Below are 19,065 nucleotides of genomic sequence, written 5' to 3' on the forward strand. Positions count from 1 at the left end.
CCACCACCACTCCCACCACTCCCACCACCACCACCACCACCATCACTCCCACCACCACCATCACTCCCACCACCACCACCACTCCCACCACCACCACCACCACTCCCACCACCACCACTCCCACCACCACCATCACTCCCACCACCACCATCACTCCCACCACCACCATCACTCCCACCACCACCATCACTCCCACCACCATCACTCCCACCACCACCACTCCCACCACCACCACCACTCCCACCACCACCACCACTCCCACCACCACCACCACTCCCACCACCACCACCACTCCCACCACCATCACCATCATCCTGGGTCTGACAAGAAGAATCAGCACCATTCCAGCATCTTGCCCCTCCCCCTGGATTGGTTTTCTACGTTTCCATGGAGACGTAGTGACTCTGTTGGTCTGGAGAAAAGCAGTGATGCTGTACAGCAGCTCAGGGACGGACAGAAGATGTAAAACCACCTGATACTTGCCAGAATCGGAGCTGATTTCAATTTGCAACACAAAGCCCAGATCAAGGCAGAACTCGTTCCAGGATCTGATCAGCAATCAGATCAGCTGATCGTCTGATGACCTCACACAGTGATCGGACATTGAGAAATGTCAGATCATTGCTGATCTGTTGTCCTGTTTGTCCCAGGTGTCTTTTAAAGCTCAACGTGTTTGTGACAGTTTACTTTGTGATAATTATGAGTTGGACGTGAAGAATGTGATGCTGAGACGACGTTTCTCCACCGCCACCGTTTGACCAGATGACAGAATTATGCAGAAATGTAGACATTTTTCCACGCACAAGTACAAGCTGCCAAATCTGAGACTTTGCATTGGAATGCTTACACGTGCACATTCTGTGCGCATGCATGTTTGATGACCCCAGCCCTGAAGTCCCAGAACAAAGCTGTGAGCTAGCAGAGCCCACCTTTCAGAAGAAGCCTGAGCGGCAGCGGCAGCTTACCTTCGGGTTGCCACACTGCTCACATTTCAGGTATTTGGCTGCAGAGGAAGAAGAAAGATTGTTACTGAGGAAGAGGACGCTGATGATGAAGCAAAGTTAGACTCACGTTTCTGATCAGGACAGAAGTTTTTCTGCGGGTTGCGGGATCTTTTCTTCTGCTTATTTTTGGAGAGGGTCTCAGCTGCTACATCCAGGTCCTCCAGAACCCTCTTCTGGCACACAGGCCGCTTCACCTCCACGGGAGGACAGGCACCGTTGCCGACGGACGGCTTCGGCCTGGAAGGTCAGGTCATGTTTCAGTTAAGAGCTGTGTGGGGAGACGCTTCAGACTCCATGCAGCTTTTAGTAAATTACTGCTCTGAGACTCCATCCCTGTCCGATCAGATGCAGAGACTCACACTGGTCTGACGTATGGTTGGCAGATCCAGTGAGGGAAAGGGAGGCCTCCATCTTTATCTTCTACACCGTTCCCTGCAGCGATCACCTCCTGCATGGACACACAGGAAGCTGAAGGAATCCCACTGTGGACAAACATCAGCTAATCTTCACCAGTATCAGAATGAGCTGCCGTGTCCTGACCAGTAGAAACCAGTAGGAAGCTGCTCTCATGGCGATCCATGCAGGAGGAGATAGCATACTCACCTGGCAGCGCTGCTTCAGCTGTCTGCTGACATCCGCCAAGGCCTCCAGAGTCTTCACCTTAGCCAGCTCCTCCCTCAGGTCCTGGTGGATGTGCAGCCTGAACACACACACACACACACACACACACACACACACACACACACACACACACACACACACACACACACACACACACACACACACACACACACCGTGTTCACACCTCAGCTCAAGGTGTGACGGTCGAGTCTGATAGGCAGGTGGAGTAAAGCGGGAAGTCAGGAGGCATGTTGTTCTGATGCAGGACTCTACTCAACAGTCCTGGACCTCACTGCAGGATTTCTGCTTTCACAGGACTCCCAACGGACTGTCAGCACTGGTTGCACTGGTTTTTAATCTGGGTGTCCCACAAATAAAATTTCTGGGAAGCATTTTCAGCCATTTACTTTAATACATTTTAGGATGGTCTTCTGGTCAAAGATATGAAGTTCTTCTGAAAAATAATCCGGTTTAAAAATTCAGCTCAGGAAGAAAAAACATTTAAAAGAAAAACTTAAAGTTTGTTACGAATCTGGTTTTTTTTGTTTGTTTTTGTGAAAATCAAGAACTGCTTTCAGAAATACATATTTTACCAACATCTGGATGTTACTTTTATTTTAAGTCTAATCACAATCCCATCAAAATAAAAGCGTCTCGTAGCTCAGAATGAGGTATTTATACGTAAATAGGCCGCGGCCCGTCCAACAGAAGGCGGCCATGTTACATCGCCATGAAAGGTACAGACTTGTCAGCATTTTGTGTTTTAGCGTGAATTCCCGTCGGGGGAGGAGAAACAAGCAAAGACCGCCGTGAATCATTCAACTTGCTGTTTTCCATTAAAAAAAAAAAGAGCATCCAGACAGTTTACTCTGCTAGACGAGGACAAGACGACAACCAGGAGAAAAGGAAGGCGCAGCGTTTAGCAGACGGATGATGAGGTGGAGGAGGCTGTAGCTTTCTACACGTCACTTCAGTCCAACAGTAAAGTTTATTTTGGCGTTATGTTAGAAACAGGGCAGCTGCTTCATCCTCCGTCTGAGTCACATCATTATGACTGCTGTATGAAAGTCGTACCAGCAGGACACCGTGCGCTGCTTTCACATGATTTTCCAGAGTTTTCCAAATAAACGGAGGGCGTGATTGTAACTTACTGGCAGAGGTGTCGTTCTGCAGGTCATCACCTGACGGGACACCCCAACCTGTGCAAGACATCGATGTTGTGACCGTCTCCGGCTTCGGTAGAGGTAATAACATCCATAAACGAGCCGCAGGGCCGAGCCGCAGCGCCGAGCCGCAGGGCCGAGCCGCAGGGCCGAGCCGCAGCTGGAAAAGCAAGCATCTAAAGCTGCGGAACGTCGGATTTCTTATTGTGGCGTTTTATGAGCAAGTCACCGCTCAACTTCTGGGAGACTTGGTTTGGTTCAGTGCATGCCACCACCAAGTGGGACTCCTGCAGCCTACTGTCACACAGGAAGGAGGCTCCAGCTTTATGCTTCATTTTGCTCAGACACTGAAAAACTCTTAAATCAGTTAAACCATCAGGATGTGGTCCTGGTGGACCAGTTCTCCTGTTCCACCCTCAGGATGTGGTCCAGCTGGACCAGTTCTCCTGTTCCACCATCAGGATGTGGTCCAGCGTGGTCCTGGTGGACCAGTTCTCCTGTTCCACCATCAGGATGTGGTCCAGCGTGGTCCTGGTGGACCAGTTCTCCTGTTCCACCATCAGGATGTGGTCCTGCTGGACCAGTTCTCCTGTTCCACCATCAGGATGTGGTCCTGCTGGACCAGTTCTCCTGTTCCACCATCAGGATGTGGTCCTGCTGGACCAGTTCTCCTGTTCCACCATCAGGATGTGGTCCAGCTGGACCAGTTCTCCTGTTCCACCATCAGGATGTGGTCCTGCTGGACCAGTTCTCCTGTTCCACCATCAGGATGTGGTCCTGCTGGACCAGTTCTCCTGTTCCACCATCAGGATGTGGTCCTGCTGGACCAGTTCTCCTGTTCCACCATCAGGATGTGGTCCAGCGTGGTCCTGCTGGACCAGTTCTCCTGTTCCACCATCAGGATGTGGTTCAGCATGGTCCTGCTGGACCAGTTCTCCTGTTCCACCATCAGGATGTGGTCCTGCTGGACCAGTTCTCCTGTTCCACCATCAGGATGTGGTCCTGCTGGACCAGTTCTCCTGTTCCGCCATCAGGATGTGGTCCAGCGTGGTCCTGCTGGACCAGTTCTCCTGTTCCACCATCAGGATGTGGTTCAGCGTGGTCCTGCTGGACCAGTTCTCCTGTTCCGCCATCAGGATGTGGTTCAGCGTGGTCCTGCTGGACCAGTTCTCCTGTTCCACCATCAGGATGTGGTTCAGCATGGTCCTGCTGGACCAGTTCTCCTGTTCCACCATCAGGATGTGGTCCAGCGTGGTGGAACCTACAAGGTCTTCCCTGAAAGAGACGTTGTCTGGATGGGAGCAGATGTTTCAGCATTGATGGAGCTTCCCAGATGTGGAAGCTGCCCACGCCATCGGCACTAATGCAACCCCATCCCATCAGAGATGCAGGCTGATAACAAGCTGGATGCTCCCTCTCCTCTTTAGTCTGCAGGACACGCCGTCCATGCTGTCCACAAACTATTCCACATCTTCATCCAGGTTTCCACTCAGAACATTTTAAATGAGCTTTGGTCCAGAGAAGACGGCGTGTTTCTGGATCCTCTTCACATATGATGGAGCTTTAACCTGCATGAACTGGGTTCACACTGGTTTCTGGAAGCTTCCTGAGTCCATGCACTGGTTTCCAGTAGAGAATCATGGTATAATGCAGAAGATCACCAGCATCCAGCCTTGTCCCCACCATATAGAGACTCCTCCTGATCCTCTGAATCTTCTGATGAGTTTCTACACTGTAAAAGGAGGATCTTCCAAATCTGACGAACATTTTTCAGAACTTTTAGATCCAGTCTGCCTCAGACTGGTAGAGCTCTGTTCATCTTTTCCTCTAACGAACAAAGATGATGAAGCCTCCTGGAAGTGTTTTTGTAGCTCCTAAGCTGAGTGAACGTAGACCTCCAGAACTCCTCTTCCTCAGTCCGACCCCTGCAGCCTGCGGAGACAAGCGTCCTGCCCGACATCAACGCCATCACACAGAGACAAACTGAAAGCAGACATACGTGTGATGCCAGAGCTTGAAGAGATGAGCTCGTACATAGGACAGCGAGCAGGGGGGGTGGTGCCTCACCACCTCCAAATACTCCTCAGCCATCTCCCACACGGGGGGGCTGCGGCCCTCAAACAGTGCAGGGTTGTGCAGGTTCCCCTCTGGAAAACACACAGATGTTCCTTTAGAATCCTAAGGCATGAAATGGTGTTAGAGTGGAACCAAGTGGAGCCCTGACCTGCACTCATCACTCCCTGAACTCCCGTCTCCTGGATGCAGCGCTCCACGTCGCTCAGGTGCTGGATGTTCCCGTTAGCAAACACTGGGATGTTCACAGCCTTCCTGCAGACGGCACACATCAGCAACACCAAGCCCCATTTCATCCCAACGGCGAGAGGAGGCCACTCACCGCACGGCCCTGATGTGCTCCCAGCTGGCGATGCCCGTCAGGGCTCCTTTCTGCTCCTTGGTTCTGCCATGAACGGTCAGCAGCTGGAGGAGACAGATTACTGAAGCAACGACTTCCACCTCCAGCTGGACGTGTGGAGAAGCTGAGACCAACCTGGCATCCAGCCTTCTCCAGCATCTGGGCGTAGCGCACCGTCTTTTCCACGTCCTCGAACACGCGGATCTTACATGTGACCGGAACAGACAGCTTCTCATTGGCTAACCTGACTGAGAGGAAATCCTCAGGAAGATGGCGAGGTGTTTACAGAAGACAGAATCTACATGTCGATGTGTAGGGATGTAGGGCATGTAAAAGTACTTCGCCAATCGGCTAAAGCTGCTTCACATGTGTCCATCCATGTGAAAAAGGAAGGAATCGATCAGGAGAGACCTGTAAAGGAACTCCTGAACGCACATTACATGTAATCTAAATGCTTTTTCATGTCTTGTCTGATGTTAAAGCCATCAGAAGTAGAAAGGAGCGGTGTGTGTCAGGCTGCAGGAAGCTGACATGAACAGAAGCTTCAAAGTGGTTCAAGTTTCGCTGAAATGAGCAGAAAATGGTGCAAATCTGCTTGTTGAACACTCAGCTGAAGTATTTATACTTTATATACTACTGTCACACTAAATACTGCGCCGTATCAACACTCTTCTTACACCACCAGTATTAACACTGGAAACTGGTGCAGACCACTAAACCCAGTTTGCAGCTCTGTATGTAAAAACTGACCAATGGCTGAGCGGAATTTGGTCCAGTTTGGTTTGCAGGCCTGATTGGTTGATGAAGGTGTCAGTTATGACACTCTGAGCTCAGCCAACCCCACCCTGAAGGTTTCTTCAGGGTGGGGTTGTGTGAAACACTGGACTTAACTGGGTTGTCAGTTAAACTGGTGACTGGTCTGGTTAAACCAGAGTTAACTTACCCATCCTCTCCAACAGCTCCCATTCGTCCTGCAGGAAGACTCCGTAGTGTCCTGAGAAGCATGGCAGCAGGTTAGTTTTCATCCCAGCCAGCTGCTCAGCCCACTGAGGAGTGTGTGTACCTCTCTTAGCGATCATCTGCGGACAGCCCAGGTTCAGGTCGACGGCGTCGCAGTGGTCCTGCGCCAGCAGAGCTGCTTGGACAAACACCTCCGGATCATTGGCACAAAACTGATGCAAAGACAAGAACAGTAAACAACCTCTGCATGGCACGAGGAAGGAGTCCACGCTCCGGCCGTCTCCCACCTGCGTTATCAGAGGTCTGTCCTCCTCACACACTTCGCTGTACAGGTTCTCCCTCCTGTAGTTGGCATCGCGAACAAACACCTGAGCGTGCAGCATGGGGGTGTAGCAGAGCTGGGCACCGTGTCGGCGACTCAGCAGGCGCCAGGCCAGCTCGCTCTGGTCCACCATCGGTGCCACCACAAAGCGGGCTTCCTGCAGGGTCTTCCTCCAGAAGTCAAAGCCTTGGAGCTTCGCCATCCCCCTTCAGCCGAACCCCAGGTGGGAAGTCCCAGACCAATCACCTGAAAATCAAGAAGATACGTAACCCTGAATGAACAGGGTGTCCAAGCCTGGTCCCGGACATCAACACCATCCTGCAGCGCTTCCATGGATCCCGTCTCACATGTAGGATCTCTGACCTGTCAGTCAGCTCACACCGGGCCTGGAAACTTCTCCTGGAAACCAGAGCTTCTCCTGGAAACCGGGCCTGGTAACCAGAGCTTCTCCTGGAAACCGGGCCTGGAAACCAGAGCTTCTCCTGGAAACCGGGCCTGGTAACCAGAGCTTCTCCTGGAAACCAGGCCTGGTAACCAGAGCTTCTCCTGGAAACCGGGCCTGGTAACCAGAGCTTCTCCTGGAAACCGGGCCTGGAAACCAGAGCTTCTCCTGGAAACCGGGCCTGGAAACCAGAGCTTCTCCTGGAAACCAGGCCTGGTAACCAGAGCTTCTCCTGGAAACCAGGCCTGGTAACCAGAGCTTCTCCTGGAAACCGGGCCTGGAAACCAGAGCTTCTCCTGGAAACCGGGCCTGGAAACCAGAGCTTCTCCTGGAAACCGGGCCTGGAAACCAGAGCTTCTCCTGGAAACCGGGCCTGGAAACCAGAGCTTCTCCTGGAAACCGGGCCTGGAAACCAGAGCTTCTCCTGGAAACCGGGCCTGGAAACCAGAGCTTCTCCTGGAAACCGGGCCTGGAAACCAGAGCTTCTCCTGGAAACCGGGCCTGGAAACCAGAGCTTCTCCTGGAAACCGGGCCTGGAAACCAGAGCTTCTCCTGGAAACCGGGCCTGGAAACCAGAGCTTCTCCTGGAAACCAGAGCTTCTCCTGGAAACCAGAGCTTCTCCTGGAAACCGGGCCTGGAAACCAGAGCTTCTCCTGGAAACCGGGCCTGGAAACCAGAGCTTCTCCTGGAAACCAGAGCTTCTCCTGGAAACCGGGCCTGGTAATCAGAGCTTCTCCTGGAAACCAGAGCTTCTCCTGGAAACCAGAGCTTCTCCTGGAAACCGGGCCTGGAAACCAGAGCTTCTCCTGGAAACCGGGCCTGGAAACCAGAGCTTCTCCTGGAAACCGGGCCTGGAAACCAGAGCTTCTCCTGGAAACCGGGCCTGGTAACCAGAGCTTCTCCTGGAAACCAGAGCTTCTCCTGGAAACCAGAGCTTCTCCTGGAAACCAGAGCTTCTCCTGGAAACCGGGCCTGGAAACCAGAGCTTCTCCTGGAAACCGGGCCTGGAAACCAGAGCTTCTCCTGGAAACCGGGCCTGGAAACCAGAGCTTCTCCTGGAAACCAGGCCTGGAAACCAGAGCTTCTCCTGGAAACCGGGCCTGGTAACCAGAGCTTCTCCTGGAAACCAGAGCTTCTCCTGGAAACCGGGCCTGGAAACCAGAGCTTCTCCTGGAAACTGGGCCTGGAAACCAGAGCTTCTCCTGGAAACCGGGCCTGGAAACCAGAGCTTCTCCTGGAAACCGGGCCTGGAAACCAGAGCTTCTCCTGGAAACCGGGCCTGGAAACCAGAGCTTCTCCTGGAAACCGGGCCTGGAAACCAGAGCTTCTCCTGGAAACCAGAGCTTCTCCTGGAAACCGGGCCTGGAAACCAGAGCTTCTCCTGGAAACCGGGCCTGGAAACCAGAGCTTCTCCTGGAAACCAGAGCTTCTCCTGGAAACCAGAGCTTCTCCTGGAAACCGGGCCTGGTAATCAGAGCTTCTCCTGGAAACCAGGCCTGGAAACCAGAGCTTCTCCTGGAAACCGGGCCTGGTAACCAGAGCTTCTCCTGGAAACCAGAGCTTCTCCTGGAAACCGGGCCTGGAAACCAGAGCTTCTCCTGGAAACCGGGCCTGGAAACCAGAGCTTCTCCTGGAAACCGGGCCTGGAAACCAGAGCTTCTCCTGGAAACCGGGCCTGGAAACCAGAGCTTCTCCTGGAAACCAGAGCTTCTCCTGGAAACCAGAGCTTCTCCTGGAAACCAGAGCTTCTCCTGGAAACCGGGCCTGGAAACCAGAGCTTCTCCTGGAAACCGGGCCTGGAAACCAGAGCTTCTCCTGGAAACCAGAGCTTCTCCTGGAAACCAGAGCTTCTCCTGGAAACCGGGCCTGGTAATCAGAGCTTCTCCTGGAAACCAGAGCTTCTCCTGGAAACCAGAGCTTCTCCTGGAAACCAGAGCTTCTCCTGGAAACCGGGCCTGGAAACCAGAGCTTCTCCTGGAAACCGGGCCTGGAAACCAGAGCTTCTCCTGGAAACCGGGCCTGGAAACCAGAGCTTCTCCTGGAAACCGGGCCTGGAAACCAGAGCTTCTCCTGGAAACCGGGCCTGGAAACCAGAGCTTCTCCTGGAAACCAGAGCTTCTCCTGGAAACCGGGCCTGGAAACCAGAGCTTCTCCTGGAAACCGGGCCTGGAAACCAGAGCTTCTCCTGGAAACCAGAGCTTCTCCTGGAAACCAGAGCTTCTCCTGGAAACCGGGCCTGGTAATCAGAGCTTCTCCTGGAAACCAGGCCTGGAAACCAGAGCTTCTCCTGGAAACCGGGCCTGGTAACCAGAGCTTCTCCTGGAAACCAGAGCTTCTCCTGGAAACCGGGCCTGGAAACCAGAGCTTCTCCTGGAAACCGGGCCTGGAAACCAGAGCTTCTCCTGGAAACCGGGCCTGGAAACCAGAGCTTCTCCTGGAAACCGGGCCTGGAAACCAGAGCTTCTCCTGGAAACCAGAGCTTCTCCTGGAAACCAGAGCTTCTCCTGGAAACCAGAGCTTCTCCTGGAAACCGGGCCTGGAAACCAGAGCTTCTCCTGGAAACCGGGCCTGGAAACCAGAGCTTCTCCTGGAAACCAGAGCTTCTCCTGGAAACCAGAGCTTCTCCTGGAAACCGGGCCTGGTAATCAGAGCTTCTCCTGGAAACCAGAGCTTCTCCTGGAAACCAGAGCTTCTCCTGGAAACCAGAGCTTCTCCTGGAAACCGGGCCTGGAAACCAGAGCTTCTCCTGGAAACCGGGCCTGGAAACCAGAGCTTCTCCTGGAAACCAGAGCTTCTCCTGGAAACCGGGCCTGGAAACCAGAGCTTCTCCTGGAAACCGGGCCTGGAAACCAGAGCTTCTCCTGGAAACCGGGCCTGGAAACCAGAGCTTCTCCTGGAAACCGGGCCTGGAAACCAGAGCTTCTCCTGGAAACCGGGCCTGGAAACCAGAGCTTCTCCTGGAAACCAGAGCTTCTCCTGGAAACCGGGCCTGGAAACCAGAGCTTCTCCTGGAAACCGGGCCTGGAAACCAGAGCTTCTCCTGGAAACCAGAGCTTCTCCTGGAAACCAGAGCTTCTCCTGGAAACCGGGCCTGGTAATCAGAGCTTCTCCTGGAAACCAGGCCTGGAAACCAGAGCTTCTCCTGGAAACCGGGCCTGGTAACCAGAGCTTCTCCTGGAAACCAGAGCTTCTCCTGGAAACCGGGCCTGGAAACCAGAGCTTCTCCTGGAAACCGGGCCTGGAAACCAGAGCTTCTCCTGGAAACCGGGCCTGGAAACCAGAGCTTCTCCTGGAAACCGGGCCTGGAAACCAGAGCTTCTCCTGGAAACCAGAGCTTCTCCTGGAAACCAGAGCTTCTCCTGGAAACCGGGCCTGGAAACCAGAGCTTCTCCTGGAAACCGGGCCTGGAAACCAGAGCTTCTCCTGGAAACCAGAGCTTCTCCTGGAAACCAGAGCTTCTCCTGGAAACCGGGCCTGGTAATCAGAGCTTCTCCTGGAAACCAGAGCTTCTCCTGGAAACCAGAGCTTCTCCTGGAAACCAGAGCTTCTCCTGGAAACCAGAGCTTCTCCTGGAAACCGGGCCTGGAAACCAGAGCTTCTCCTGGAAACCGGGCCTGGAAACCAGAGCTTCTCCTGGAAACCAGGCCTGGAAACCAGAGCTTCTCCTGGAAACCGGGCCTGGTAACCAGAGCTTCTCCTGGAAACCAGAGCTTCTCCTGGAAACCAGAGCTTCTCCTGGAAACCAGAGCTTCTCCTGGAAACCGGGCCTGGAAACCAGAGCTTCTCCTGGAAACCGGGCCTGGTAACCAGAGCTTCTCCTGGAAACCAGAGCTTCTCCTGGAAACCGGGCCTGGAAACCAGAGCTTCTCCTGGAAACCGGGCCTGGAAACCAGAGCTTCTCCTGGAAACCGGGCCTGGAAACCAGAGCTTCTCCTGGAAACCGGGCCTGGAAACCAGAGCTTCTCCTGGAAACCGGGCCTGGAAACCAGAGCTTCTCCTGGAAACCGGGCCTGGAAACCAGAGCTTCTCCTGGAAACCAGAGCTTCTCCTGGAAACCGGGCCTGGAAACCAGAGCTTCTCCTGGAAACCGGGCCTGGAAACCAGAGCTTCTCCTGGAAACCAGAGCTTCTCCTGGAAACCAGAGCTTCTCCTGGAAACCGGGCCTGGTAATCAGAGCTTCTCCTGGAAACCAGGCCTGGAAACCAGAGCTTCTCCTGGAAACCGGGCCTGGTAACCAGAGCTTCTCCTGGAAACCAGAGCTTCTCCTGGAAACCAGAGCTTCTCCTGGAAACCGGGCCTGGAAACCAGAGCTTCTCCTGGAAACCGGGCCTGGAAACCAGAGCTTCTCCTGGAAACCGGGCCTGGAAACCAGAGCTTCTCCTGGAAACCGGGCCTGGTAACCAGAGCTTCTCCTGGAAACCGGGCCTGGTAACCAGAGCTTCTCCTGGAAACCAGAGCTTCTCCTGGAAACCAGAGCTTCTCCTGGAAACCAGAGCTTCTCCTGGAAACCGGGCCTGGAAACCAGAGCTTCTCCTGGAAACCGGGCCTGGAAACCAGAGCTTCTCCTGGAAACCGGGCCTGGAAACCAGAGCTTCTCCTGGAAACCAGGCCTGGAAACCAGAGCTTCTCCTGGAAACCGGGCCTGGTAACCAGAGCTTCTCCTGGAAACCGGAGCTTCTCCTGGAAACCAGGCCTGGAAACCAGAGCTTCTCCTGGAAACCGGGCCTGGAAACCAGAGCTTCTCCTGGAAACCAGGCCTGGAAACCAGAGCTTCTCCTGGAAACCAGAGCTTCTCCTGGAAACCGGGCCTGGAAACCAGAGCTTCTCCTGGAAACCGGGCCTGGAAACCAGAGCTTCTCCTGGAAACCGGGCCTGGAAACCAGAGCTTCTCCTGGAAACCAGAGCTTCTCCTGGAAACCAGAGCTTCTCCTGGAAACCGGGCCTGGAAACCAGAGCTTCTCCTGGAAACCGGGCCTGGAAACCAGAGATTCTCCTGGAAACCGGGCCTGGAAACCAGAGCTTCTCCTGGAAACCAGGCCTGGAAACCAGAGCTTCTCCTGGAAACCAGAGCTTCTCCTGGAAACCGGGCCTGGAAACCAGAGCTTCTCCTGGAAACCGGGCCTGGAAACCAGAGCTTCTCCTGGAAACCGGGCCTGGAAACCAGAGCTTCTCCTGGAAACCAGAGCTTCTCCTGGAAACCGGGCCTGGAAACCAGAGCTTCTCCTGGAAACCGGGCCTGGAAACCAGAGCTTCTCCTGGAAACCGGGCCTGGAAACCAGAGCTTCTCCTGGAAACCAGAGCTTCTCCTGGAAACCGGGCCTGGAAACCAGAGCTTCTCCTGGAAACCGGGCCTGGAAACCAGAGCTTCTCCTGGAAACCAGAGCTTCTCCTGGAAACCAGAGCTTCTCCTGGAAACCGGGCCTGGTAATCAGAGCTTCTCCTGGAAACCAGGCCTGGAAACCAGAGCTTCTCCTGGAAACCGGGCCTGGTAACCAGAGCTTCTCCTGGAAACCAGAGCTTCTCCTGGAAACCAGAGCTTCTCCTGGAAACCGGGCCTGGAAACCAGAGCTTCTCCTGGAAACCGGGCCTGGAAACCAGAGCTTCTCCTGGAAACCGGGCCTGGAAACCAGAGCTTCTCCTGGAAACCAGGCCTGGAAACCAGAGCTTCTCCTGGAAACCGGGCCTGGTAACCAGAGCTTCTCCTGGAAACCAGAGCTTCTCCTGGAAACCAGAGCTTCTCCTGGAAACCGGGCCTGGAAACCAGAGCTTCTCCTGGAAACCGGGCCTGGAAACCAGAGCTTCTCCTGGAAACCGGGCCTGGAAACCAGAGCTTCTCCTGGAAACCAGGCCTGGAAACCAGAGCTTCTCCTGGAAACCGGGCCTGGTAACCAGAGCTTCTCCTGGAAACCGGGCCTGGAAACCAGAGCTTCTCCTGGAAACCAGAGCTTCTCCTGGAAACCAGAGCTTCTCCTGGAAACCAGAGCTTCTCCTGGAAACCAGAGCTTCTCCTGGAAACCGGGCCTGGAAACCAGAGCTTCTCCTGGAAACCGGGCCTGGAAACCAGAGCTTCTCCTGGAAACCGGGCCTGGAAACCAGAGCTTCTCCTGGAAACCAGAGCTTCTCCTGGAAACCGGGCCTGGAAACCAGAGCTTCTCCTGGAAACCGGGCCTGGAAACCAGAGATTCTCCTGGAAACCGGGCCTGGAAACCAGAGCTTCTCCTGGAAACCAGGCCTGGAAACCAGAGCTTCTCCTGGAAACCAGAGCTTCTCCTGGAAACCGGGCCTGGAAACCAGAGCTTCTCCTGGAAACCGGGCCTGGAAACCAGAGCTTCTCCTGGAAACCGGGCCTGGAAACCAGAGCTTCTCCTGGAAACCAGAGCTTCTCCTGGAAACCGGGCCTGGAAACCAGAGCTTCTCCTGGAAACCGGGCCTGGAAACCAGAGCTTCTCCTGGAAACCGGGCCTGGAAACCAGAGCTTCTCCTGGAAACCAGGCCTGGAAACCAGAGCTTCTCCTGGAAACCGGGCCTGGTAACCAGAGCTTCTCCTGGAAACCGGGCCTGGAAACCAGAGCTTCTCCTGGAAACCAGGCCTGGAAACCAGAGCTTCTCCTGGAAACCAGAGCTTCTCCTGGAAACCAGAGCTTCTCCTGGAAACCGGGCCTGGAAACCAGAGCTTCTCCTGGAAACCGGGCCTGGAAACCAGAGCTTCTCCTGGAAACCGGGCCTGGAAACCAGAGCTTCTCCTGGAAACCAGAGCTTCTCCTGGAAACCGGGCCTGGAAACCAGAGCTTCTCCTGGAAACCGGGCCTGGAAACCAGAGATTCTCCTGGAAACCGGGCCTGGAAACCAGAGCTTCTCCTGGAAACCAGGCCTGGAAACCAGAGCTTCTCCTGGAAACCAGAGCTTCTCCTGGAAACCGGGCCTGGAAACCAGAGCTTCTCCTGGAAACCGGGCCTGGAAACCAGAGCTTCTCCTGGAAACCGGGCCTGGAAACCAGAGCTTCTCCTGGAAACCGGGCCTGGAAACCAGAGCTTCTCCTGGAAACCGGGCCTGGTAACCAGAGCTTCTCCTGGAAACCGGGCCTGGAAACCAGAGCTTCTCCTGGAAACCGGGCCTGGAAACCAGAGCTTCTCCTGGAAACCGGGCCTGGTAACCAGAGCTTCTCCTGGAAACCGGGCCTGGAAACCAGAGCTTCTCCTGGAAACCGGGCCTGGTAACCAGAGATTCTCCTGGAAACCGGGCCTGGAAACCAGAGATTCTCCTGGAAACCGGGCCTGGTAACCAGAGATTCTCCTGGAAACCGGGCCTGGAAACCAGAGCTTCTCCTGGAAACCGGGCCTGGAAACCAGAGCTTCTCCTGGAAACCGGGCCTGGTAACCAGAGATTCTCCTGGAAACCGGGCCTGGAAACCAGAGCTTCTCCTGGAAACCGGGCCTGGTAACCAGAGATTCTCCTGGAAACCGGGCCTGGAAACCAGAGCTTCTCCTGGAAACCAGAGCTTCTCCTGGAAACCAGAGCTTCTCCTGGAAACCGGGCCTGGAAACCAGAGCTTCTCCTGGAAACCAGGCCTGGAAACCAGAGCTTCTCCTGGAAACCGGGCCTGGAAACCAGAGCTTCTCCTGGAAACCGGGCCTGGTAACCAGAGATTCTCCTGGAAACCGGGCCTGGTAACCAGAGCTTCTCCTGGAAACCGGGCCTGGTAACCAGAGCTTCTCCTGGAAACCGGGCCTGGTAACCAGAGATTCTCCTGGAAACCGGGCCTGGTAACCAGAGATTCTCCTGGAAACCGGTCCTGGAAACCGGGCCTGGTAACCAGAGCTTCTCCTGGAAACCTTCATGTGACCCAGCAGATCCTGGAGAAGGTCTGCATCTAACAGCTGTAGGACAGCAGATCTCCAGGACCAGAGCCGGGACCAGAACCGGAACCTGCAGGAGGAAGGGGGGAGCAGCTAAACGCATCTGAAATCTCCGCCAATAAAAAGTGTTGGGAGAAAAATATTCCTTTACAGAAACTACAAATCTAATTTATTTTCTTTTCCAGCTGAGTGAAGATTTGGTCACACAGCCTCCATTTTCTGGCTTTTTCTGCTAATTCTCACCAATCTGAGCAGCAGGAGGAGGCTGCAGCTCCTAACAGGGACTTTTATCCCCCACGCCAGTTATTTTCCTGCGTGACACGCAGCGCTTGTTTCTGGAGGAAAGACACGACCAGCGTGGACCGACACGACCAGCGGGGACCGATACGACCAGCGTGGACCGACACGACCAGCGTGGACCGACACGACCAGCGGGGACCGACACGACCAGCGTGGACCGACACGACCAGCGGGGACCGACACGACCAGCGTGGACCGACAGGACCAGCGTGGACCGACAGGACCAGCGTGGACCGACACGACCAGCGGGGCCCGACACGACCAGCGTGGACCGACACGACCAGCGGGAACCGACACGACCAGCGGGGACCGACACGACCAGCGGGAACCGACACGACCAGCGTGGACCGACACGACCAGCGGGAACCGACACGACCAGCGGGGACCGACACGACCAGCGGGGACCGACACGACCAGCGTGGACCGACACGACCAGCGTGGACCGACAGGACCAGCGTGGACCGACAGGACCAGCGTGGACCGACACGACCAGCGGGGCCCGACACGACCAGCGTGGACCGACACGACCAGCGGGAACCGACACGACCAGCGTGGACCGACACGACCAGCGGGGCCCGACACGACCAGCGTGGACCGACACGACCAGCGGGGCCCGACACGACCAGCGGGGCCCGACACGACCAGCGGGGACCGACACGACCAGCGGGAACCGACACGACCAGCGTGGACCAACATTACCAGCGTGGACCGACACGACCAGCGGGGCCCGACACGACCAGCGTGGACCAACAGGACCAGCGGGAACCGACACGACCAGCGTGGACCAACATTACCAGCGGGGACCGATACGACCAGCGTGGACCGACACGACCAGCGTGGACCGATACGACCAGCGGGGACCGACACGACCAGCGGGGACCGACACGACCAGCGGGGACCGACAGGACCAGCGGGGACCGACACGACCAGCGGGGACCGACACGACCAGCGTGGACCGATAAGACCAGCGTGGACCAACAGGACCAGCGTGGACCGATACGACCAGCGGGGACCAACAGGACCAGCGTGGACCAACAGGACCAGCGGGGACCAACAGGACCAGCGTGGACCAATACGACCAGCGTGGACCAACAGGACCAGCGGGGACCAACAGGACCAACAGGACCAACAGGACCAGCGTGGACCAACAGGACCAGCGTGGACCAACAGGACCAGCGTGGACCAACAGGACCAGCGTGGACCGATACGACCAGCGTGGACCAACAGGACCAGCGGGGACCAACAGGACCAGCGTGGACCAACAGGACCAGCGTGGACCGATACGACCAGCGGGGACCAACAGGACCAGCGGGGACCAACAGGACCAGCGTGGACCAACAGGACCAACAGGACCAGCGGGGACCAACAGGACCAGCGGGGACCCACGCCAGTTATTTTCCTGCGTGACACGCAGCGCTTGTTTCTGGAGGAAAGACACGACCAGCGTGGACCGACACGACCAGCGGGGACCGATACGACCAGCGTGGACCGATACGACCAGCGTGGACCGACACGACCAGCGGGGACCAACAAGACCAGCGGGGACCAACAGGACCAGCGTGGACCAACACGACCAACAGGACCAGCGGGGACCAACAGGACCAGCGGGGACCAACAGGACCAGCGTGGACCAACAGGAGACCAACAGGACCAGCGTGGACCGACACGACCAGCGTGGACCAACAGGACCAGCGTGGACCAACAGGACCAGCGTGGACCGATACGACCAGCGTGGACGGATACGACCAGCGTGGACCAACAGGACCAGCGTGGACCGATACGACCAGCGTGGACCAACAGGACCAGCGTGGACCGATACGACCAGCGGGGACCAACAGGACCAGCGTGGACCGACACGACCAGCGTGGACCGACAGGACCAGCGTGGACCGACACGACCAGCGTGGACCGACACGACCAGCGGGGACCGACACGACCAGCGTGGACCGACACGACCAGCGGGGACCAACACGACCAGCGTGGACCAACACGACTTCCACTGCTTCTTCTCTCACACTGCGAGCCAAGCTACCTGCAGCACGCGGCCAGGAAGATGAGGAAGACTTCCCAGAAAGAGCGGGTTCAGCATGAAGCGTCGCGAGCCCTCTGTCCTCCACCAGGATGGAGATGACTTTATGTTTCTCCTGCTTCCACCAGGATGAAGACAGCTCCTCGCCAGGAAGTCCATCCACGTGCAACACTGAAATAACTCCGGTGTGAAACAGAGAAAGTCCGCTGGGTCCTCCTGATCGCGCTTTTACCGCCACATGAAGCTGAAATTTACAGGAACTTTTACACCTCAACCTGGCTTCAATTTTTTTTTCATCTTGAATTAAAGCGTACAACTGTTTAATTTTTCAGTAATAACTACACAAACTGGGCTGCACTGTGGAACAGTGGTCAGCAAGAAGGTCGCTGGTTCGATCCTTGGCTGGGACGAGGTCTGTGCGGTGGTCTGTGTGGAGTTTGCATGTTCTCCCCGTGTATGTGTGGGTTCTCTCCACCGTCCAAAGACATGCATGTTGGGTTAACTGGGTACTCTAAATTGCCCCTAGGTGTGAGTGGTTTGTCTCTATGTGTCCCTGCGATGGACTGGAGACCTGTCCAGGGTGTACCCTGCCTTTTCCCCTACAGACGGCTGGGATAGGCTCCAGCTTCCCTTCGACCCTTCATCGGGCTAAACGGTGAGGATGATGAATGAATGAATCACACAAGCTCTAACATGGCAAGATGGAGGGTGGCAGTGGAGCCGCTTATGTCGATGGTTCGATTCCTGCTCCCCTAGGCTACCAAAGCCCAGAGGAGGTTCTCTGGGGCAGGTCACAACAGATCCCAATCCCATTTAAACACGTCAGGAGTTGCATCCAGCGTAAAACATGTCAGTTGGAGAGGGCCATGAGTCCATGTGGAGACTCCTACAGAGAGACAAGCCAAAGGAGAAGCAACAGTTTAGAAAATTATATGGTTAGATTAATATTAACTAGAAAATTTCAGAAAAATTTTGGTGGGTGCCACTGAAGCTGCCCGCACCCCAGTGTGTGTGGCAAATGTCCTATTGAGTGTGAGTGAGGGGCTGTGAACAGCAGACACACCTACAGTATGATATTTAGTGTGGATGTTTTACAAAAACTCATCTTGTGTATAGGAGAGGCTGATGGTCACTACATGAAAGCAGTTACTGAGTGGTGTCAGTTAAAAACCAATAATCAGTGTAAATAGATCAATAACTGCATCCTGTTCCTCTGATCCACTGTATATTACTGTATATGGGCATGTGTGTGCGTGATTCCAGTCCTCCACACAAACCGGCTTCCTGCTCATTAACGTCGTCCTGGCAACGGGGACACTTTGTAACTGCCATCTCACTCAACCTGACAGACAGAGATGAATAGGGGTCGAATGAACCCCCTGAACAACCGAGCGCTGTTCGCAAACGAAAAGTCGTATCAAAATAATTCTTGAACCGTGAGCACCAGAAGACTTTCAGGAACACAAGGGTATAATTTATTTTGCCCTATTGTGAAAGGAATTTAAACTGCAGCGAGTTAAAAAAAAAATGAGGGCGATTTTTCAGTCCGGTCAGATTTGAATGGAGCTTCAATGGGAGGAAAAGTAGACTTTCTCTCCTTTGGAGCTCCGTAACTCAAAACTGTGCTCTGAGAAATTTTGGATCTGAGGTCTAGATTGTAGCCAACTTGATTCCGACATTTTGAGATAAAGATTGTCCATGAACGATGAAAACTCTGGGTGTGACAGCCATTTGTTTAAGGATTTCAGAAATAAATTTTTTAGAGTGCGGTTAGAGTGGTGAGGGATTTTGGCAATTTTTTTTAATTTTTCATAAAACATAACTTGCGATAGCGTCAAAAACGTACAAGATATGACAAAGTCCTTTGAGACAGTAAAAGTTTAATTTGTCGTGACCCGTTTAAACTTTGAATGATGTTCTTAGGGAAAAGTATGGCTGAGCTGTAGGGATCCAAA

General features: G+C 54.9%; 1 protein-coding gene across 1 annotated transcript in view; it reads right to left on the reverse strand.

Annotated features, from left to right (window-relative positions):
- The window catches only part of dus1l (dihydrouridine synthase 1-like), a 32,556-nt gene extending 15,303 nt beyond the window's left edge, over window positions 1-17,253 (reverse strand). Inside the window, exons 1-12 of the mRNA XM_079252294.1 lie at window positions 17,114-17,253; window positions 6,449-6,729; window positions 6,265-6,373; window positions 6,145-6,195; window positions 5,337-5,449; window positions 5,184-5,266; window positions 5,013-5,116; window positions 4,788-4,935; window positions 1,608-1,704; window positions 1,364-1,452; window positions 1,072-1,241; window positions 966-1,003 (exon numbers count right to left, since the gene is read on the reverse strand). Of these exons, the coding sequence (XP_079108420.1) occupies window positions 966-1,003; window positions 1,072-1,241; window positions 1,364-1,452; window positions 1,608-1,704; window positions 4,788-4,935; window positions 5,013-5,116; window positions 5,184-5,266; window positions 5,337-5,449; window positions 6,145-6,195; window positions 6,265-6,373; window positions 6,449-6,685 (1,239 nt within the window). The 5' untranslated portion in view covers window positions 6,686-6,729; window positions 17,114-17,253. The remainder of the gene's footprint in view (window positions 1-965; window positions 1,004-1,071; window positions 1,242-1,363; window positions 1,453-1,607; window positions 1,705-4,787; window positions 4,936-5,012; window positions 5,117-5,183; window positions 5,267-5,336; window positions 5,450-6,144; window positions 6,196-6,264; window positions 6,374-6,448; window positions 6,730-17,113) is intronic.
- Between the last annotated feature and the right edge of the window lie 1,812 nt (window positions 17,254-19,065).

This window comes from Telmatherina bonti (assembly GCF_933228915.1).
Source record: "Telmatherina bonti genome assembly, chromosome: 14".
NCBI classification, from domain to species: Eukaryota; Metazoa; Chordata; class Actinopteri; order Atheriniformes; family Telmatherinidae; genus Telmatherina; species Telmatherina bonti.